The 22,533-nt window shown below is 51.2% G+C and overlaps 1 protein-coding gene across 1 annotated transcript in view; it reads left to right on the forward strand.

Annotated features, from left to right (window-relative positions):
* UNC80 (unc-80 homolog, NALCN channel complex subunit) overlaps positions 1 to 22,533 on the forward strand; it is a 196,849-nt gene that overhangs the window by 36,744 nt on the left and 137,572 nt on the right. Inside the window, exons 9-14 of the mRNA XM_068137866.1 lie at positions 8,114 to 8,248; positions 10,507 to 10,729; positions 12,784 to 12,924; positions 17,174 to 17,442; positions 18,060 to 18,434; positions 20,590 to 20,736. Coding sequence (XP_067993967.1) covers positions 8,114 to 8,248; positions 10,507 to 10,729; positions 12,784 to 12,924; positions 17,174 to 17,442; positions 18,060 to 18,434; positions 20,590 to 20,736 — 1,290 coding nt within the window. The remainder of the gene's footprint in view (positions 1 to 8,113; positions 8,249 to 10,506; positions 10,730 to 12,783; positions 12,925 to 17,173; positions 17,443 to 18,059; positions 18,435 to 20,589; positions 20,737 to 22,533) is intronic.

Raw genomic sequence — 22,533 nt, forward strand, 5'->3', positions numbered from 1 at the left:
ACAGGAAGACAGGAAGACTGCAGAAGGACTTTCCCTAAGGGTTTCTAGAGACAGGCCAAGAGGGAATGGTTATCAGCTGAGGGAGAGCAGGGTTAGACTGGAGCTTAGGAAGATGTTCTTCAGTACAAGGTTGGTGAGACTCAGGAATAGGCTGCCCAGGGAGGTTGTGGAAGCCTCCTCCCTGGAGGTAGTTAAGGCCAGACCGGATGAGGCCTTGGGCAACCAAGTCTAGTTGAAAGGTATCTCTGCCCAGGGCAGGGGGGCTTGGAGTAGATGATCTCCAAGGTCCCTTCCATAGAATCATAGCATTGTCAGGGTTGGAAGGGACCTCAAGGATCATCCAGTTCCAACGCCCCTGCCATGGCCAGGGACACCTCACACTACAGCAGCTTGCTCACAGCCACATCCAGCCTGGCCTTCAAAACCTCCAGGGATGAGGCTTCCACCACCTCCCTGGGCAACCTTTAGAATAAACCTTTAGAATAAACCAAACCAGGTTGGAAGAGACCTTCAAGATCATTGCGTCCAACCCATCAACCAATCCAACCCACCCAAACAGCTAACCCATGGCACCAAGCACCCCATCAAGTCTCCTCCTGAACACCTCCAATGACAGCGACTCCACCACCTCCCTGGGCAACCTCTTCCAGTCTCTCATCACCCTCATGGGGAAGAACTTCTTCCTAACATCCAATCTGAATCTATCAATTTCTAGTTTTGTTCTATTACCCCAGTCCTATCACTCCCTCACACCCTCAAAAGTCCCTCCCCAGCTTTCTTGTAGCCCCCTTCAGATACTGGAAGGCCACAAGAAGGTCTCCTCAGAGCCTTCTCTTCTCCAGACTGAACAACCTCAACTCTCTCAGTCTGTTCTCACAGCAGAGCAGCTCCAGCCCTCTGCTCATCCTCGTGTCCCTTCTCTGGACACCTTCCAGCACCTCCAGACCCTTCCAACTTGAGCTATTCTCTGATTCTCCAATTCTCCTGCCGTTATTACATAAGAAAAGCTTCGTGTTACAGCTGCAGTGTTTTGTCTTCTAGGTAGCTGTCTCATGTCCTAAGAATAAAAAGGGGATGCTGGTGCAGCTTCAGTTAATCTCCTTGCTGATTTGTGCTCCTGTCAGGTGGTGCACTCTCTTCCTGCCATGCTTCTTTGAACAGTAAATTCTGCTTTACTGAGCTGATGGAACTGCCTAACATAATTCAACACAGATCCTGGGTTTGCAGTCCAATTTTGTGAAACACCTCAAGTAAAAGACTCTGTCTCCTGTTAGGTTAGCTGTCAAATGTCTTGGTTTTAACTAGAACTCTCAGAATTCTTGGTATTAAAAAAGCAAATAGAAAAAGCTTTGCTTTCAGTATTGTAGAGCTCAGGAAGGTTTTGCCCTGTCATTTTAAGGGCATTTGACCTGTCTAGTGCAGTCCCTCAGGGGTCAGTACTGGGACCAGAGCTGTTCAATATATTCATCAATGACCTGGAGGAGGGCACAGAGGGCACTGCCAGCAAGTTTGCTGAGGATACCAAACTAGGAGGAATGGCTGACACAGGAGGGTTGTGCTGCCATTCAGCCAGACCTGGACAGGCTGAGAGCTGGGCAAGGAGAAACTGAGTGGAATTCAACAAGGGTAAGAGGAGAGTCTTGTACCTGGGAAAGAACAACCCCATGGAGCAGGACAGGTTGGAGACTGACCTGCTGGAGAGCAGGGAAGGGGGAAAGGTCCTGGAGATCTTGGTGGATGGGAGGTTGACCATGAGCCAGCAATGTGCTCTGGTGGCCAAGAAGGCCAATGGCATCCTGGGATGGATTGGAAGGGCTGTGGTGAGTAGGTTGAGAGAGGTTCTCCTCCCTCTCTACTCTGCCCTGCTGAGGTCACATCTGGAATATTGTGTCCAGTTCTGGGCCCCTCAGTTCAAGAAGGACCTCAGGGAACTGCTTGAAAGAGTCCAGCACAGAGCCACAAAGATGCTGAAGGCAGTGGAACATCTTCCTCATGAGGAGAACTTGAGGGAGCTGAGGGCTCTGGAGCTTGGAGAGGAGGAGCCTGAGAGGTGACCTCATTGCTGTTGCTAAAGCTGTGCAGGGTGAGTGCCCAGAGGCTGGAGCCAGGCTCTGCTGGGGGATGCCCAATGCCAGCACAAGGGGCAGTGGTGGAAGCTGAGGCAGAGGAAGTTCTATGTGAACAGGAGGAAGAATTTTTTCCCTGTGAGGGTGACAGAGGCCTGGAGCAGGCTGCCCAGGGGGGTTGTGGAGTCTATCTCCCTGGAGATCTTCAAACCCCACCTGGATGTGTTCCTGTGTGACCTGCTGTAGGTGATGCTGCTCTGGCAGGGGGGTTGGACTGGATGAGCTTTGGAGGTCCCTTCCAGCCCCTGATATTCTGTGACTCTGTGCTTCTGTGATCAGGGAAAAGAATGAAATCTCTTTCCTCTTGTACAGCCCAGATGCTCATAAGCCCAGAGACAAACACAAACAATGTAAATATTAATACTGTTGGCTTTAAATCTTAGGATTTTGTAGCTGTTCTTCTGATGGTTATGAGGGCTTTTGGTTACTTCTGGTTTTAAGGGCTCAGCAGCAGCGTTGTTTAAACTCTGTTATCCGTTAGTGCCATTTCTAGAACGTGTTGCCTGCTGCATCCCTGTAACAGCCTTGACATATCTGCAGGTGATGTAAATTGCTATTCAGCCTTAATCTACCTTTGCCTGGGGATTTTATGGGATTGTTGTGCATGTACAGACAAATCCTCCTTTAATATCCTCTCCTGGAGGGAGAATTGGAAGCTGTTGCTGTGCTTCACTCTTTCCCTGCCTGTGCTGTCCCTTTGCCCTTGCTCATAGCAGCCTGGTTGTGCTGCACAGTAGCAAACTCAGCTGCTCTGAGTGTAGTCAGTGCTGCTCAGCACAGCAGTGGCAGGAATGGCCTTGTCCTCCAGAAACACTTTTTGCACTAGTATTGTGCTGGCTGTTCTCTGTGTACTGTGGAACACTTAGAATCACATAATTGTCAGGTTTGGAAGGGACCTCAAGGATCATCCAGTTCCAACCCCCCTGTCATGGCTAGGGACACCTCACACTACAGCAGCTTGCTCACAGCCACATCCAGCCTGGCCTGAAAAACCTCCAGGCATGAGGCTTCCACCACCTCCTTGGGCAACCTGTGCCAGTCTCTCACCACCCTCATGGGGAACAACTTCTTCCTAACATCCAATCTCACTCTACCCATTTCTAGTTCTTTTCCATTTCCCCCAGTCCTATCACTCCCTGACACCCTCAAAAGTCCCTTCCCAGCTTTCTTGTAGCCCCCTGCAGATACTGGAAGGCCACAATTAGGTCTCCTGGGAGCCTTCTCTTCTACAGACTGAACAACCCCAACTCTCTCTGTCTGTCTCCATAGCACAGCAGCTCCAGCCCTCTGCTCATCCTCATGGCCCTTCTCTGGACACCTTCCAGCACCTCCAGATCCTTCCTGGAATAGAGGCTCCAGAACTGGACACAGTGCTCCAGGTGTGGTCTCAGCAGAGTGGAGCAGAGGGGGAGAATCCCCTCCCTGGCCCTGCTGGCCACACTTCTCTTGCTGCAGCCCAGGCTCTGCTTGGCTCTCTGTACTGCAAATGCTCACTGCTGGCTCCTGTTGAGCTTCTCATCCAACAGCAAGCCCACTTCCCTCCTTTCACACACTTGGCTATGTCTTGCCTCTCCAGGCTGTTTCTCTTGCAGAAGATTCTTTTACTCAGTTGCTCTCTGCTAACAATTTTCTGCTAAATCCATTTGGCTGTTCCACTGAGTGCTTCCTAGCTGTTAAGCTATGGCACAGGAGGTTCCACCTCAACACGAGGAGGAACTTTTTCACTGTGAGAGTCCCAGAGCACTGGAATAGGCTGCCCAGAGAGGTTGTGGAGACTTTCCAGCCCTGTCTGGATGTGTTCCTGTGTGACCTGCACTGGTCCTGCTCTGGCAGGTGGGTTTGGACTCGGTGATCTCTAGAGGTCCCTTCCAACCGTTAACATCCTGTGATTCCTGTGGTAATGTGAGGACTCTGTGCAGGGCATTCTTCCCTCCAGGGCTTGGCTTGATTGCTTTTGGTGACCTCTGTGTCACTCCTATGCGATTTTACTGTACTTCATCAACTTGGAATCCTGTTTAGAAATGTTGCCAGAACAGCTGTGATGGAGGAGGTGAAGTGGTCTCTTCTGTGCAGCAAAAGCTTCAGCTCATGCCCCTCCCCTTCTTTCCAGTCCTGAAGATGGAAATCTGTGTACCTAGGCTCTGTGTCATCCCAGTCAACTGCAGGAACTTAAATGCTGCTGTTAAATTGAGAGTCCCAGCACTTCAGGCTCTCTGCTTAGTCAGAGGAGAGAGTGGCACCTCCAGGGGGCATTTCTTATGGTCAGCACAAGAGGTTGCATGCTGAGACTTCACAAGCTCCTCTGATGCAGGGATGTGCTTAAAGCTTGATCATTATTTTTTATGTCTAGTTTCCTAACACAGTGCCCTAATTTCTGCTCAAAGGTTGATCAATGACTTCTCAAAACTAGCAGCACTCCGTGCTGTTTATCAGTATCTAAGGGCTGGGGTACCCTGGGATAGGACAAAGGGTAATGGATAGAAACTCCAGCACAGGAGGTGCCACCTCAACATGAGGAGGAACTTCTTTACTGTAAGGCTCACAGAGCCCAGGAGCAGGCTGCCCGGAGAGGTTGTGGAGCCTCCTTCTCTGGAGCCATTCCATCCCTGTCTGGATGTGTTCCTGTGTGACCTGTGCTGGACTCTATGCTCCTGCTCTGGCAGGGGGCTTGGACTCAAAAATTTCCAGAAGTTCCTGCCAACCCCTAATACCTGTGAGCCTGTGATCCTGTATGGCTTGTACCATAGCAGTCCCTTAGCCTTACTGTGTCCTTATGGTGACCTGAGTCACCTAATAAAACACTAATTTAGTAACAAATGGACAAAGGTAACAAATCTGAAATAAATTCATGTGGCTGGAACAATCCTCACTGTCAATACAGGCTGGGGGAGGAGGGGAGAGAAAGCAGCCCTGAGGAAAAGGATTTGGGGGTGCTGGTGGGGGAGAAGCTGGACAGGAGCAGGCAGGGTGAGCTTGCAGCACAGAAGGCCAAGGGCTGCCTGGGCTCCATCCAAAGCAGCATTGCCAGCAGAGCCAGAGAGGTGATTCTGCCACTTTGCTCTGCTCTGCTGAAATCTCACCTGCAGTGCTGTGTGCAGGTCTGGAGCCCTCAATACAGGAAGGACATGGACCTGATGGAGAGGGTCCAGAGGAGGATGAGGAAAATGCTCAGGGTGTTGGAGCAGCTCTGCTGATAGGACAGGCTGAGGGAGCTGGGGGTGTTCAGCCTGGAGAAGAGAAGGCTCCAGGGAGACCTAAGAGCAACCTGCCAGGACCTGAAGGGGGCTACAAGAAGGCTGCAGAGAGACTGTTTGCAAAGGCCTGCAGGGACGGGACCAGGGGCAATGGCTTCAAAGTAGAGCAGATTTAGATTGGATGTTAGGAAGAAGTTCTGCACCATGAGGGTGGTGGAACACTGGAACAGGTTGCCCAGGCAGGTGGTTGAGGCCCCATCCCTGGAGATATTCAAGGTGAGGCTGGAGAGGGCTGTGGGCAGCCTGATCTAGTTGGGGATGTCCCTGCTGACTGCAGAGGGGGTTGGACTGGATGACCTTTGGAGGTCCCTTGCAGATTGGACCATTTTCTGATTCTATGATTCTATATAGGCAGAAGAAAATATTCCTGAGGGAATTTGGTCAGGTCAGCTGTACAAACATCTCCTGAATGGTGGCATCAGGTCTTTAATGAGTACAGATGGTCAGGATCTGAGCTTAATGCCATCTTTTGTAGCATAGCCTTTCTTTGCAGCAGGCAGCTCTGAGGTGTTTTACTGAGCGCAGAAGTGATACGGAGTGCCCTCTGCTGCCACCAGAGTAAATTCCTCTCCAAAGTGTTCGCCCTGGTCGGACATTTCTGTGCTGTAGCCATAGAAGCTTTCACAAAAAGGATGAGAACAGTGATGGGCAGAGCTTGGCTCACTGTTACTACAAATGAAAGACACTGAGTGATGTAGAAGCCTTAGGTTCCCGGAGTGAGCAAATGAGGGGTTTTTACAAATCAGGTCTCATGAAGGGACAATGCTGCTTGTTGCAGCTGAGATCCAAAAAGGATATTTAAAGGCACATAGAATCATAGAATTGTCAAGTTTGGAAAGGACCTCAAGGATCATCCAATTCCAATCCCCCCTGCCATGGGCAGAGACACCTCACACTACAGCAGGTTGCTCACAGCCACATCCAGCCTGGCCTGAAAAACCTCCAGGCATGAGGCTTCCACCACCTCCTTGGGCAACCTGTGCCTGTGCCTCACCACCCTCATGGGGAAGAACTTCTTCCTAACATTCAGTCTGAATCTACCCATTTCTATTTTTTTTCCATTCCCCCAGTCCTATCACTCCCTGACACCCTCAAAAGTCCCTCCCCAGCTTTCCTGTAGCCCCCTTCAGATACTGCAAGGCCACAAGAAGATCTCCTTGGAGCCTTCTCTTTTCCAGACTGAATAACCCCAAATCTTTCAGTCTGTCCTCGAAGCAGAGGAGCTCCAGCCCTCTGCTCATCCTTCTCTGGACACCTTCCAGCACCTCCAGATCCTTCCTGTAATAGGACCAATACCTTCCTGTTAAGGATCAATATGTTGTTGAAAAAGATATTCCTTGGTTCTTAAATAAAACTATTCATGAAGGGTAGCCATTGTGATAGCTCAGAAATGGAAACCAAAGCCTCCAAAAAATTTTCAGCTGCCCAGAGTCATACCTGGGATGAGAACCAGGGTAGACATTGTCTACTCTGGTAGAGGAGCAGCTCTTCTACAAGGACAGGGTGAGGGAGCTGGGTGTGTTCAGCCTGGAGAAGGCTCTGGAGAGACCTAAGAGCAACCCTCCAGGACCTGAAAGGGGGTTGCAGGAAGGCTGCAGAGAGTCTGTTTTAAAGGCCTGCAGGGACAGGACAAGGGATAATGGCTTCAAAGCAGAGCAGAGTAGATTGAGATTGGATGTGAGGAACAAGTTCTTCACCATGAGGGTGGTGGAACACTGGAACAGGTTGCCCAGGCAGGTGGTTGAGGCTCCATCCCTGGAGATATTCAAGGTGAGGCTGGAGAGGGCTTTGGGTGACCTGATCTAGTTGGGGATGTCCCTGCTGACTGCAGAGGGGATTGGATTGGATGAACTTTGGAATCACCTGGGTGATTCTATGATTCTATGCTCTTATGTGCCACTACACCACACTGCCAGCAGCACCTGAGGCTTTGTGTGGCAGCTGTACTTTTTGTTTTCCCCATGGTTACAGAAATGTAAACCAAGGTCAATAATTCTGAGATTTTCCCAATTCTTGCTTGTTTGTGCCTTTGTTTTCCTTTACTTGTGTCAGCAGTGTTTCAAATAATGAATTGGAGGTCTCCCTCTGCAGTGCTCCTAAGGCAGATCTTAGAAGCAGCTCTCTTTTTAAAGCTGATGTGGTGGTTTAAGCCTTAAGTGGGAGTTAAGAACTTAGATGGGGGCAAGGCTGAGAATCTCTCCCCTGCTCCCCCTTCCTACCTCCCAACAGAGAGGGGAAAAAAAAGGAAAGGAGCAAATCCACCACACAATAATTTGGAGTTGGCTTGGAAGTAGAGAGGTAATGAATTTTCTTTAAACAAATATATATAACAGTAACAGGTAAGGTTCACAAGGGCAAGGAACAAGGATGGATGGGACTGGGATAAAGAAGAACAATACAAAACCAGTCTCTCTCTGAAGAGGCACAGAGGCAGCAGGGAGAAGAATCAGGCCTGACCACATGGCAGAGGAGCAGGAAGGCAGCCACAGTAGCTCTCATTCAGGAGAGGCAGGAGCCAAAAGGAGGCCTAATGACTGCAATGTCCTGCTTGTTATACCCAAGCTGGGCAGGGAGGGGGGAGTGTAAGAGACTCAGTTTCCCAGGGGGAAAACGCCCTGCAGGGAGGGCAAAGCACCCGCAAGCCCTCCACCCTGCTTTGTTTCTTTTCAGAATGGGTGTTAACCCACCACAGCTGACAATCCTCTCGTTGTTATCTTCTGTTGGGATATGCAGGATCTTACCATGAAATGCAATGAGGAGGAAAAATCCCTAAGCACAGAGGCCTTTTCCAAGGTTTCGCTGACCAACTTGCGTAGGCCAGCAGTTCCAGATCTCTCCACAGACTTGGGGATGAACATCTTCAAAAAGGTGAGTGGAAGAGGATTTTCCTTTAACTGACCTCTGATTCAGTGTCTCACTGTCCTGCTAAATAGCAGGTGAAGGTCTGCTTGGACTTAGATGTTCACACCATGCCTGAGACTCTTGGAATTCTCAGTGATTCTGTGGGGCTTTACATGAGGTTCTGTATGCACATTCCAGACACAATACTCAATATTGCAAGAGCTGTCCTGCTGACACTGATGAGTCCTGCCTCTGGGAAGGAAGAATAACCTGCAGCAGTGCAGGTTGGGAGGGGATCTGCTGGAGAGCAGCCCTGGGGAGAAGGACCTGGGAGTGCTGGTGGACAACAAGTTCTGCATGGGACAGCAATGTGCCCTGGTGGCCAAGAAGGCCAAGGGGATCCTGGGGTGCATTGAGAGGAGTGTGTCCAGCAGATCCAGGGAGGAACTGGTTGCATCCAGTTCTGGGCTCCCCATCTCAAGAAGGACAGGGATCTGCTGGAGAGAGTCCAAGGGATGGCTGCAAGGATGCTGAAGGGACTGGAGCCCTGCCTGGTGAGGAGAGGCTGAGAGCCCTGGGGCTGTTTAGTGTGGAGAGGAGAAGACTGAGAGGAGATCTAATAAATGTGTATCAATATCTGAGGGCTGGGTGTCAAGAGGGAGGGGACAGGCTCTGCTCAGTTGCACCCTGTGATAGGACAAGGAGGAATGGATATAAACTCCAGCACAGGAGGTTCCACCACAACATGAGGAAGAGCTTATTTACTATAAGGCTCACAGAGCTCTGGAAGAGGCTGCCCAGAGAGGTGGTGGAGTTTCCTTCTCTGGAGACTTTCAAGGCCCATCTGGATGTGTTCCTGTGTGACTTGTGCTGGATTCTATGGTCCTACTCTGGCCTGGGGCTTGGACTGGATGATTCCCAGAGGTCCCCTTCCAACCCCTAACATCCTCTGATCCTGTGATCCTGTGAATGAGGGGAGGGTACTCAAACAGTGCTAGCACTCACTATAGTTTCAGCTAATTCAGTGATTTCCTCCAATAACAGAATCACAGAGCATTAGGGCTTGGAAGGTACCTCAAAACACCATCCAGTCCAGCCCCCCTGCCAGGGCAGGATCACCCAGAGCAGGTCACAGAGGAACACATCCAGGTAGGGTTTGAAAGTCTCCAGAGAAGGTCGCTCCACAGCCTCTCTGGGCAGCCTGTTCCAATGTTTTGTCACCTTCACAAGGAAAAAGCTTTCCTTTATGTTCACATGGAACCTTCTGTGCTCCAGCTTGCACTCATTGCCCCTTGTGCTATCATTGGGTATCTCTGTGCAGAGCCTGGCTCCATCCTCCTGACACTGTCCTGCACATCTTTATCAACACGAATCAGGTCACCTCTCAGGTTCCTCCTCTCCAAGCTAAAGCGCCCCAGCTCCCTCACCTTTTCCAATGCTTTTGCCTCATGAAGCTGTGGGTTTGCAACCAAGATACTTACCAGAGATCTATGGATTCTCACTCACGGTCAGAAAATCTCATAACATTTCTCAAGGGCATCCATCCAAACCTGGAGCAAGACTGAGTCCCTTTAAATGCTCATAGAATGGTCTGCATTGCAAGGGACTTCCAAAGCTCATCCAGTCCAACCCCCTCTGCAGTCAGCAGGGACATCCCCAATTAGATCAGATTGCCCAGAGCCCTCTTCAACTTTACCTTAATTTCTTCCATGGATGGGGTGTCAACTACATCCCTGGGCAACCTGTTCCAGTGTTCCCTCCCCCATGGTGCAGAACTAGTTCCTAAAGTAAATAACTTTTTCCTAAAGGAAAGAACTTGTCCTAAGGTAAAGAGCTTGTTCCTAAAGGAAAGAGCCTAAAGGAAAGAGCTTGTTCTAAAGGAAAGAGATTGTTCCTAAAGGAAAGAGCTTGTCCTAAAGGAAAGAGCTTGTTCCTAAAGGAATGAGATTGTTCCTAAAGGAAAGAGCTTGTCCTAAAGGAAAGAGCTTGTTCCTAAAGTAAAGAGCTTGTTCCTAAAGGAAAAAACTTGTTCCTAAAGGAAAGAGCTTGTTCCTAAAGGAAAGAGCTTGTCCTAAAGGAAAGAGCTTGTTCCTAAAGCAAAGAGATTGTTCCTGCTCGCATGGTCCCAGACTGCAGATTGTTGCTCCCACAGTAACTGGCCAAGGTCTGAAAAGCACCCAGGAGAAGGGTGTGTTTGGGCCACACATCTGTACTGTACTGCTTTTCCCCTCACACGGCAGTTTTCCATGCCCCGAAGCCTCTAACTGCTGCTCTCCCTCCTGCAGTTCAAAAGCCGCAAGGAGGACAGGGACCGGGAGCGCAAAGGGTCGATTCCCTTCCACCACACGGGGAAGAAGCGGCAGCGCCGCATGGGGGTGCCCTTCCTCCTCCACGAGGATCACTTGGACGTCTCCCCCACTCGCAGCACCTTCTCCTTCGGCAGCTTCTCTGGCATCGGGGAGGACCGGCGCGGCATGGAGAGAGGAGGCTGGCAAACCACCATCCTAGGTGAGGCGTTCCTCTTTCTAGCTCCTTCCTATCCCGACCACGCAGAGGCTCTTTATGTCTTCATCAGTCCTGTTGCCACCTCCTGTCCTTGGCTCTGTTTGCAGCATCACACATCTGGTTGTAGAGGTGGCAACAGTTCTGGTGGACAACGAGTTCTACATAGGACAGCAATGTGCCCTGGTGGCCAAGAAGGCCAAGGGGATCCTGGGGTTCATTGAGAGGAGTGAGTCCAGCAGATCCAGGGAGGTTCTCCTCCCCCTCTACTCTGCCCTGCTGAGACCTCACCTGGAATATTGCATCCAGTTCTGGGCTCCCCAGTTCAACAGGGACAGGGATCTGCTGGAGAGAGTCCAAGGGAGGGCTCCAAGGATGCTGAAGGGACTGGAGCCCTGCCTGGTGAGGAGATGCTGAGAGCCCTGGGGCTGTTTAGTGTGGAGAGGAGAAGACTGAGAGGGGATCTGATCAATGCCTATCAATATCTGAGGGCTGGGTGTCAAGAGGGAGGGGACAGGCTCTGCTCAGTTGCACCCTGGGATAGGACAAGGGGCAATGGATATAAACTGCAGCACAGGAAGTTCCACCTCAGCATAAGGAAGAACTTCTTCACTGTGAGGCTCCAGAGCCCTGGAACAGGCTGCCCAGAGAGGTTGTGGAGTCTCTTTCTCTAGAGACTTTCAAGATCCATCTGGATGTGTTCCTGTGTGACCTGTGCTGGATTCTATGGTCCTGCTCTGGCACAGGGGTCGGACTGGAAGATCTCCAGAGGTCCCTTCCAACCCCTAACATCCTGTGATCATCTATTTCAGATCCCGTCTATTTGAGGGACAGTCCTCCTCTTTCAGTGGGTTCTCTTGACTTGTGATTTATGGTATTCCTGAAGATCTTTCTTTGCTTTAGCACTCCCCATTCTAACTCTTTGGAACAGGGGGAGAACAAAAGAAATTCCTATAACCTGTCCCCAAAATGGTGTCTTTCAGTGCTGGCCAATCTTACTCTCCTGAAGTTGCTGGTGGGTGATGATGTGGGTGTCAAGTAAATCAGTGTGTGCTTAGGGGAAGAGCCTTCCAGAGAGTTTGTACATCTGGGCTCTGTGTCTATGAACCCCTGCAAGATACTGCACTGTAACATTTAGTTCAGCATCACAAGATCCTGCAAGTCTATTGCTCCAGGCCAATGCTGCAGTGCTGGAGATGTTTTTAGAATAGAATAGAATTAACCAGGTTGGAAAAGACCTTCGAGATTATTGAGTCCAACCTATCACCCAACACCGTCTAATCAACTAAACCATGGCACCAAGTTATTAGGTCTCTCCAGAGCCTTCTCTTCTCCAGGCTGAACACCCCCAGCTCCCTCAGCCTGTCCTTGGAGCAGAGCTGCTCCAACCCCCTGAGCATTTTTGTGGCCTTCCTCTGGACCTGGTCCATCAGGTCCATGTCCTTCCTTTGTTGAGGGCTCCAGACCTGTAGACAGCACTGCAGGTGAGGTCTCACCAGACCAAAGTGAATAGAATAGAATTAACCAGGTTGGAAGAGACCTTTGAGATCACTGAGTCCAACCTATCACCCAACACCATCTAATCAACTAAACCATGGCACCAAGCACCCCATTCAGTCTCTTCCTAAACACCTCCAGGCATGGTGACTCCACCACCTCCCTGGGCAGCACATCTCCAATGGCCAATCTCTCTTTCTGGGAAGAACTTCTTCCTAACATCCAGCCTAAACCTCCCCTGGTACAGCTTGAGACTGTGTCCTCTTGTTCTGTTGGTAGTTGCCTGGGAGAAGAGACCAACCTCCACATGGCTGCAACCTCCCTTCAGGTAGTTGTAGGAGCAATGAGGTCTCCCCTGAGCCTCCTCTTCTCCAGGCTAAACAGCCCCAGGTCCTTTAGCCTCTCCTCATAGGGCTGTATTCCAGACCCTTCCCCACCCTTGTGCAAGTCTTTGGCTTTTGTAAACACCAGTCCTGCAGTTTCTAACCTCACCTGCTTTCTCTCCCCTCCAACCACCTCTCAGATGACTAAACTCAATTCTCCATTTCTTGTCTTCTCCCTAGGAAAGTTTACTAGGCGAGGGAGCTCTGACACAGCGACAGAGATGGAGAGCCTGAGCGCGAGGCATTCCCACTCCCACCACACGCTGGTCTCGGATCTGCCTGACCACTCCAACAGCCACGGAGAGAACACTGTCAAAGAAGGTAAACTGAATGGATGGAGCATTCAGTGGGTAAAGAACTGGCTTGACAGCTGCACCCAAAGGCTGGCTGTCAGTGGGTCCATGCCCAAGTGAAGGCCAGTGACAAGTGGAGTGAGTTGCTCAGGGATCAGTACTGGGACCAAGCTTGTTTAACATCTTCATTGGTGACACGGACAGTGACACTGAGTGCACCTTCAGCAGGTTTGCTGATGACACCAAGCTGTGTGGTGCAGCTGACAGGCTGGAGGGAAGGGATCCATCCAGAGAGACCTGGACAGGCTGCAGAGCTGGGCCCATGACAACCTCATGAAGTTCAACAAGACCAAGTGCAAGGTCCTGCAGCTGGGTCGAGGCAATCCCAGGCACTGATATAGGCTGGGCAGGGACTGGCTTGGGAGCAGCCCTGGAGAAAAGGACCTGGGGGTGCTGGGGGATAAGAAGCTCAACAGGAGCCAGCAGTGTGCACTTGCAGCCCAGAGAGCCAAGCAGAGCCTGGGCTGCAGCAAGAGAAGTGTGGCCAGCAGGGCCAGGGAGGGGATTCTCCCCTTCTGCTCCACTCTGCTGAGACCCCACCTGGAGCACTGTGTCCAGTTCTGGAGCCTCTATTCCAGGAAGGATCTGGAGGTGCTGGAAGGTGTCCAGAGAAGGGCCATGAGGATGAGTAGAGGGCTGGAGCTGCTCTGCTGTGGACACAGACTGAGAGAGTTGGGGTTGTTCAGTCTGGAGAAGAGAAGGCTCCAAGGAGACCTTCTTGTGGCCTTCCAATATCTGAAGGGGGCTACAAGAAAGCTGGGGAGGAACTTTTGAGGGTGTCAGGGAGTGATAGGACTGGGGGGAATGGAGCAAAACTAGAAATGGGTAGATTGAGATTGGATGTTAGGAAGAAGTTGTTCCCCATGAGGGTGGTGAGAGACTGGCAGAGGTTGCCCAGGGAGGTGGTGGAAGCCTCTGAAATAGCAGTTCCAAGAAGCTGAGGAAGTGTTTCTGTTGCCATGTATGACTCTGAGTGGGTTTTCCTCACCTTTTTTTTCCCTCACCCAGCATCTCTTGACAGGTTGCAAACCTGTCCTGTTTATCTGGTTCAGTCTGCCCAAATAATCGGCAGGTGTCACCTGTGTGAAAGCAGGGAGTGAGTTTTTTCAACTGTTCTAGGGCTCTGTCCTACTCACAGTGAAAAAGGTTTTCCTCATATTCACATGGAATCTCCTCTGCTCCAGCTTACACCTACTGCCCCTTGTGCTGTCATTGGGCATCCCCCAGCAGAGCCTGGCTCCATCTTCTGGGCACTCACCCTGCACATCTTTATCAACAGCAATGAGGTCACCTCTCAGGCTCCTCCAAGCTCCAGAGCCCTCAACTTCCTCAGGCTCTCCTCATGAGGAAGATGTTCCACTCCCCTAATGATCTTTGTGGCTCTATGCTGGACTCTTTGAAGCAGTTCCCAGAGGTCCTTCCTGAACTGAGGGGCCCAGAACTGGACACAATATTCCAGATGTGGCCTGAGAAGAGGGGGAAGAGAACCTCTCTTGACCTACTCACCACAGCCCTTCTAATCCACTCCAGGATGCCGTTGGCCTTCTTGACCACAAGAGCACATTGCTGGCTCATGGTCATCCTTCTGTCCACCAAGACCCCCAGTTCACTCTCCTCTGTGCTGCTCTCTAGCAAGTCAATCCCCAACCTATCCTGCTCCATGAGGTTCTTCTTTTCCAGGTGCAAGACTCTCCCCTCGCTCTTGTTGAATTCCATTCCATTTCTCCCTGCCCAGCTCTCATCCTGTCCAGGTCTGGCTGAATGGCAGCACAACCCTCCTGTGTCAGCCACTCCTCCCAGCTTTGTGTCCTCAGCAAACTTGCTGCCAGTGCCATCTGTCCCTTTGCAGTCCATGGCTGCTGGATTGTGCTGAGAATCAGATTTTCTTTCAGTTCTCCTGTTTCCAGACAGAAGCTTGGCTTTCATATTTGCTCAGTCTCCCTGGGGCCCATCTATCTTGGAGTCTCTTGCAGAAGGAGCAATGCCAATGTGACCACAGCGGGGAGATGGGAGAATGCCTGGTGGCATGAAGTCCGCTCCAGAAGGAAAACTCTTTCTGTTGTCTGGGCAATTCCACCTTTGTCAAACAGTATCAGCCAAGCAGAGGAAAGCTATCTTGTGTCAGTAGAGCTGTCTCCATGACAGCACTTCGCTGGCTCTGCTCCCACTGCCTGAAGACAGAGATTTTGTGTAGTCCTCCTGGCAAAAGCTGCTCACACAGACTGGGTCTCATTTGTGGCAAGTACAAACCTAAAACATGCTGAGGGGACAGGATGTCACACACCCTGTGGAGCAGGGCACAGTCTCTCAGGCAGCATAGCTGCAACCTTGGAGCCCTCAAAGACCCATGCTTTTAGCACATCAGGATGAGAGAGGGTGGATTTGCATCAGCCCTGATCCACTGTGGGCACAGCTCCTTCACCTCTGCTCTGTGTCTCCAGAGCAAAGCTCTTCTTCTGGATCAATTTTTGGGAGTCTGTCTTCCCAAGCTGAATTCCTTCTATAGGACCCTCAGCAAAACAGTTTCCTAGGCAGATAGTTCCTAAAATGTAGACCCATGCAATGCTTGTTTTTCTAGGTGTACCCCAGATCTATTCTTCTCTCCTCTCCTCTCCTCTCCTCTCCTCTCCTCTCCTCTCCTCTCCTCTCCGAACCTCTCCGAACCTCTCCGAACCTCTCCGAACCTCTCCGAACCTCTCCGAACCTCTCCTCTCCGAACCTCTCCGAACCTCTCCTCTCCTCTCCTCTCCTCTCCGAACCTCTCCGAACCTCTCCTCTCCTCTCCTCTCCGAACCTCTCCTTTCCGAACCTCTCCGAACCTCTCCTCTCCTCTCCGAACCTCTCCTCTCCTCTCCGAACCTCTCCTCTCCGAACCTCTCCGAACCTCTCCGAACCTCTCCGAACCTCTCCTCTCCGAACCTCTCCTCTCCTCTCCGAACCTCTCCTCTCCTCTCCTCTCCTCCCCTCCCCTCCCCTCCCCTCCCCTCCCCTCCCCTCCCCTCCCCTCCCCTCCCCTCCCCTCCCCTCTCCTTTCCTCCCCTCCCCTCCCCTCCCCTCCCCTCCCCTCCCCTCCCCTCCCCCACAGCAGGTCTATGAGTGATAGGACAAACCACTTATTCCTGGTGCCACTCTATGACTTTGAATGCACCTTTCTTTCTTCAGAGGATAAGTACAACTAGTACACATCTCTCTGATTTTGTGTGACCACAATCCCCAAGCATACTGGTCATTCATAATTTCCCATCTGTTGTCTACTCTCCCTGGCCAGGAGACATTTGCTAATGAATTAGTTTCTTCTGGCTGACACACTGAAAAACAAAGATGATAGATTAGTCATGTGCCAGGTAGCTGCTCAAGAGGAGTCAGGGACACATGCTGCAGGCATGCATGGATTTAAATGAAGAGTCATAGAAATATAGAATGGTCCAGGCCAGAAGGGACTTCCAAAGGTCACCCAGTCTGACCTCCCCAAAGTCAGCAGGGACATCCCCCACTAGACCAGGTTGCCCAGGGCCTCATTGAGCCTCCCCTTGAATATCTTCATCTCCAGAGGAGGGTGAGGAAAATGGTCAAGGGGTTGGAGCAGCTCTGCTCCAAGGACAAGCTGAGGGAGCTGGGGGTGTTCAGCCTGGAGAAGAGAAGGCTCCAGGCAGACCTAAGAGCAACCTGCCACGACCTGAAGGGGGCTACAAGAAGGCTGCAGAGAGACTGTTTGCAAAGGCCTGCAGGGACAGGACCAGGGGCAATGGCTTCAAACTAGAGCAGAGCAGATTTAGATTGGATGTTAGGAAGAAGTTGTTTACCATGAGGGTGGTGGAACACTGGAACAGGTTTCCCAGGGAGGTGGTTGAGGCTCCATCCCTGGAGATATTTGAAGTGAGGCTGGAGAGGGCTGTGGGCAACCTGATCTAGTTGGGGATGTCCCTTCTGAGTGTAGAGTGGGCTGGACTGGATGACCTTTGGAGGTTTCTTCCAAACCAGACCATCCTATGATTCTGTGATTCTATGATTCTATGAGTCTGTGATTCTACAGTTCTCTGAGTCTATGATTCTCTGCTCTCATCCCTGTACCCATGACAGGAATTAGGAGCCTGGCTCATCTTCCAGCATTACAGAATGTGTTAAAATCTGCTCCCTTCTTCTAAACAAGCACAGCCTCAGTTTTCCATTCCACAGCCCCAGAGCTAAGTTACAGGCAGCCGTTTTCCTCCCTGCAGTGCGCTCCCAGATCTCCACCATCACTGTGGCAACCTTCAACACCACCCTGGCCTCCTTCAACGTGGGCTACGCCGACTTCTTCAGCGAGCACATGAGGAAGCTGTGCAACCAGGTGCCCATCCCCGAGATGCCCCATGAGCCCCTGGCCTGTGCCAACCTGCCCCGCAGCCTGACAGACTCCTGCATCAACTACAGCTGCTTGGAGGACACGGACCACATTGACGGCACCAACAACTTTGTCCACAAGAACGGCATGCTGGATCTCTCGGTAATTGGCAAGCAAGGAGGAGAGCCAGGCCCCTCTTCTGGCAATGTAGCAGTACCACTGAGGGCAGGGTGTTGATGGGCTTTTCCTCCACCTCTTTATATAAAGGCTTCTCTCAGCAGTGCATAAAGGTCAGTCAGATACATTTGTGCCTGCCCTAAAAGTCTCCTCTGAGACGCTGCAACTCCTGTTCACTGCCTGCGAGGAGCGCATGTGCATGTGGACCGCACACGGCAGAGCCGAAGGGATATTGTGTGGTGGATGTGTTCCTGGGGCATGCACCTGCTTCCCTCCCAGACTCAGCAGCACCTTTCTTCTAGTGGCACCTTAAAACTCACCCTTTCTGCATTCCCCTTAATGACCTGGCAGCTCCTGGTGCACTGTCCTCAGGCCACAGGACATCCTCCCCTGGTTTCCTTCTCTGCCTGACTGTGCTCAGCCTGTGGGTATGTGTCTCACACCTCGACTGTAAGCCCTTGGGGTTGAGGGTTGTGTGTTCTTCATTCTGAGTCTGCACTGTGCCTGCTGTAATGAGCCTCTGACTAGAATTTCCAGGCACTGAATAGTACTAGAGGAGAAAATAGGTCTGGCTTTAAACCCCTAACGTTTGAATCTCCCAGGTCATCCTGAAGGCTGTCTACTTGGTGCTGAACCATGACATCAGCTCCCGGATTTGCGACGTGGCTCTGAACATCGTGGAGTGCTTGCTGCAGCTCGGTGTGGTGCCCTGCGTGGAAAAGGTTCGGAGGAAGAGTGAGAATAAAGAAAATGAGGCCCCTGAAAAGAGACCCAGTGAAGGATCCTTCCAGCTCAAAGGGGCTGCCTCTAGTGGCTCTGCTTGCGGATTTGGGCCTTCTCCGGTTAGCGGAGCCGGAGACGGAGGAGAAGAAGGAGGAGGCGGAAGCGGTGGAGGAGGTGGAGGTGGAAGTGATGGAGGTGGTGGTGGAGGAGGAGGAGGAGGGCCATATGAGAAGAACGACAAAAAACAAGAAAAGGTTTGTCCATATCCACTCTGATCTTGATCATTATGTTTAGTGCTGGCAAGCCCAAACATTTCACAGGATCACACAGGACCAGAGGATGTTAGGCGTTGGAAGGGACCTCTGGAGATCATCAAGTCCAAACCCCTGGCCAGAGCAGGACCATAAAATCCAGCACAGGTCACACAGGAACACATCCAGACAGGGCTGGAAAGGCTCCAGAGAAGGAGACTCCACAACCTCTCTGGGCAGCCTGCTCCAGAGCTCTGTCACCCTCACAGTGAAGAACTCCTCCTCATGTTGAGGTGGAGCCTCCTGTGCTGTAGTTTCCATCCATTGCCCCTTGTCCTATCACAGGGTGCAAATGAGCAGAGGTTGTCCCCTCCCTCTGGACCCCCATCCCTCAGCTACTGATAGACATTGATCAGATCCCCTCTCAGTCTTCTCCTCTGCAGACAGCCCCAAGGCTCTCAGAGTCTCCCCATAGGGCAGTGCTCCAGTCCCTTCAGCATTCTCATAGACCTCTGCTGGACTACTGGAGCACTGAACAGGCTGCCCAGAGAAGTTGTGGAGTCTTTCCATCTGGAGGCTTTCCATCCCTGTCTGGATGTGTTCCTGTGTGACCTGTGCTGGATGCTATTTTTTCTTAGAATAAGAATAAGAATAAAGGCAGGGAAGGACAATGTGATGTGACTAAGCTACAGCTATCAGTTTAGGAAGTTATTTTCTTAGAATAAGAATAAACCAAACCAGGTTGGAAGAGACCTTCAAGATCACCGTGTCCAACCCATCAACCAATCCAACCCACCCAAACAGCTAACCCATGGCACCGAGCACCCCATCAAGTCTCCTCCTGAACACCTCCAATGATGGTGACTCCACCACCTCCCTGGGCAGCCCATTCCAATGGGCAATCACTCTCTCTGTATAGAACTTCTTCCTAATATCCAACCTGAACCTCCCCTGGTGCAGCCTGAGACTAAGTCCTCTTGTTCTGGTACTGGCTGCCTGGGAGAAGAGACCAACCTCTGCCTGTCTACAACCTCCCTTCAGGTAGTTCTAGAGAGCGATAAGGTCTCTCCTGAGTCTCCTCTTTTCCAGCCTGAGCAACCCCAGCTCCCTCAGCCTCTCCTCACAGGGCTGTGTTCCAAACCCCTCACCAACTTTGTTGCCCTTCTCTGGACTCGTTCCAGCAAGTCAACCTCCTTCCTAAACTGAGGGGCCCAGAACTGGACACAGTACTCGAGGTGTGGCCTAACCAGTGCAGTGTCCAGGGGCAGAATGACCTCCCTGCTCCTGCTGGCCACACTGTTCCTGATGCAGGCCAGGTCCTGCTCTGGTGGGGGGGTTGGACTTGATGATCCCTGGAGGTCTCTTCCAAGCCCTAACATCCTCTGATCCTGTGATCTGTGAAGTGCTGTGTGGTATTTCTGGCAGCAGGGAGTGGGTTTCCCATTTACAGCATGACTTTTTGAGGGGAGCTGAAAGGGAGGGGGTGGTCCTTACACTTGTGAAATAGTTGGAAGAAACATTTCAAGAGTTAAACAACTCAGTGATGGAGTATCTGAAAATGAGGCACCATAGCAGTCCAGTTCTGGGCCCCTCAGTTTAAGAAGGACATCGAAACACTTGAACGTGTCCAGAGAAGGGCAACAAGGCTGGTGAGAGGCCTTGAACACAAGCCCTATGAGAAGAGGCTGAGGGAGCTGGGGTTGTTTAGCCTGGAGAAGAGGAGGCTCAGGGGAGACCTCATTGCCCTCTACAACTACCTGAAGGGTGGTTGTAGCCGGGAGGGGATTGGTCTCTTCTCCCAGGCAACCAGCACCAGAACAAGGGGACACAGTCTCAAGCTGTGCCAGAGGAGGTTTAGACTCGTGGTGAGGAGAAAGTTCTTCACCAAGTGAGTCATTTGCCTTTGGAATGTGCTGCCCAGGGAGGTGGTGGAGTCACCATCCCTGGAGGTGTTCAAGAGGAGATTGGACATGGCACTTGGTGCCATGGTCTAGTCATGAGGTCTGTGTTTATAGGTTGGACTCGATGATCCTTGAAGTCTCTTCCAACCTTAGTTATACTGTGATACTGTGATAGCAATCCATTATGAGTAACATGCTAACCAACTGCCAGTGGCTGTGCCAGGATTTCACACCACCTTTCCCTCTGTGACCCTTAGGAGGAAGGCCCATCTGTCAGCACCCATAGGCTGGCACTCACAATGCTGATCAAAATTGTGAAGTCCCTGGGCTGTGCCTATGGTTGTGGAGAAGGACACCGAGGGCTCTCTGGAGATCGCCTGAGACACCAGGTATTCCGGGAGAATGTAAGAGAATTAAAGCTCATTCAAGTGTCCCCCCCTGTACTCTTGACATCAGCTGCTGAGATTCCTGTCTGCCCCCTCTGTAGCTTTCTCTGTACTGGCAGTAAATGTGTTGCTCTCTGCCCCAGCTCACAGACTGTGTTGCAGCCCAGCCGCAGCAGGTTTTCAGCTGTCCTCTTCCCTTCCAGTAAGCCTTTGGGGCTTGGTAAGAGCATACCTGAGGCCCAGGCTGCTTCTGACCACCCCAATGGATGGGTCATCTGGGAATGGACAAGCACATGGGAGCAAATCCCTTGTGTGAGCTGGTGTGAGTAGTTTTTCACATTGATGGGAGCCCCACAGAGTATGCTGCTCACAAGAGGTGCAGCTGGTTTGGGTTGCACATCCCAATCCAGAAGTCTAAGGTGTAGTCATGTCCTCCTTTCCTAATGGTGATTAGGACTGGTTGCTGCTGGGCTGCTCCATCAGCTCCTGCTGGTTGGAGTGCACTGTGCTCTTAGAGGTGTGTGCTCATAGAGGTAGTGTGCTGCAAAGAAGTAAAAGAAGGGCTCATGGCCTATGGAAGGGCAGCTTGGATGGTCACTGTTGATTCCTTACATTTTTGGTTCTGCTCAGGCTGAAGCACTGAAAAGGGCTCAGGATGTAGCCCAGACATTTGACTGCCCAGAAGAGTCTGACTTGCTGAGATCAGTCCAATGCCCTGTGAAAGAGGAGCCTTTCAAAGGCTTTCTCCAACCTTCTTCTTGCTTTCTGTCTGCAGCAGGGAGTGTTTTGGTGACTGAGAGAATTTACACTGTGCCCATCCTTGGGGTGAGTGGAAGCCAGGTGCTTCTACATCACATTGGTTAGCCTATGCCATGCCAACAGAGCCATAATATGACCCTGAGATGTGAGGTAGAAGGCTCACAGGTCGGGTGGCTGCCTCTGTGTCATGCAGCATTCCTCTGTTAGCCAAACTCCCTGGTGCTGTGGAGACTGCTGCAGGAAGGTTAATTCTGGTCATAACAGGACAAGGTGGGATGAGAGAAACAGTAGAAAGGTTCTGCCCAGAGCACTGGTTGAACATGCACCATATTCATCAAGATGCTGGGCAGGCTTTCAAGTTGTGTTGAAGCTGAAGCTTGTGTTTCTGCTGGGTCAGAACAGAATATTTAGGCCTGTGCATATCATTAACCATAAATGAATAGAGGTCTCTGGGAGCCAAGGGTCTTAGCAGGCTCATTGAATTGAGGTCTTTATGGGAAGAGATTTTCCTCTGCATCTGAGTCTGTTGCATTTTCTGTGTGTTTTGTCTGGCCAAACTGCTTTGCATGCACCATTTGTGTTGATTGCATGGACAATCACATGTGTGAGTTGGAAAGCCAAGTGCCTTCTAGTGAGGCAGAAAGAGGGCTCATGTTTCCCTTAGAGTTGATGTTTCAGATTCTTCTCTAACTCCAGCCTGCATGAGGCCCTTTTAGGATGGATGCTTTGGTGCTAACAAGTTGATGATTAATAGCTGTTAGGTAAAAAGCTAATGTTTTGCATGATATAAATGGGTTGCTGTGTACAGGGGTATCAAGTAGGTTGGGTGGCTGAAAATCAGATGCCTGAGGCTAAGAACCTGTTCCACCAAGGCAATAAGCCTTGGCTGAGGTGGTACATTGCTACTTCATTCATATTCAGACTTCACCATGGGGTTGAAGAGAGCAGGAGAAGCCTCCAGCCCTGGCTGGCAGTGACTTCACCACCACCTCTAAACAGTGACACTCCTACTGGTGCACTGTCTCCTGATGCTGAATTTGGCTTCAGAGGTGAACC

Source organism: Melanerpes formicivorus, unplaced genomic scaffold (assembly GCF_026170545.1).
Source record: "Melanerpes formicivorus ecotype bairdi unplaced genomic scaffold, bMelFor1.0.p_v2 SCAF_5, whole genome shotgun sequence".
Classification (NCBI taxonomy): Eukaryota; Metazoa; Chordata; class Aves; order Piciformes; family Picidae; genus Melanerpes; species Melanerpes formicivorus.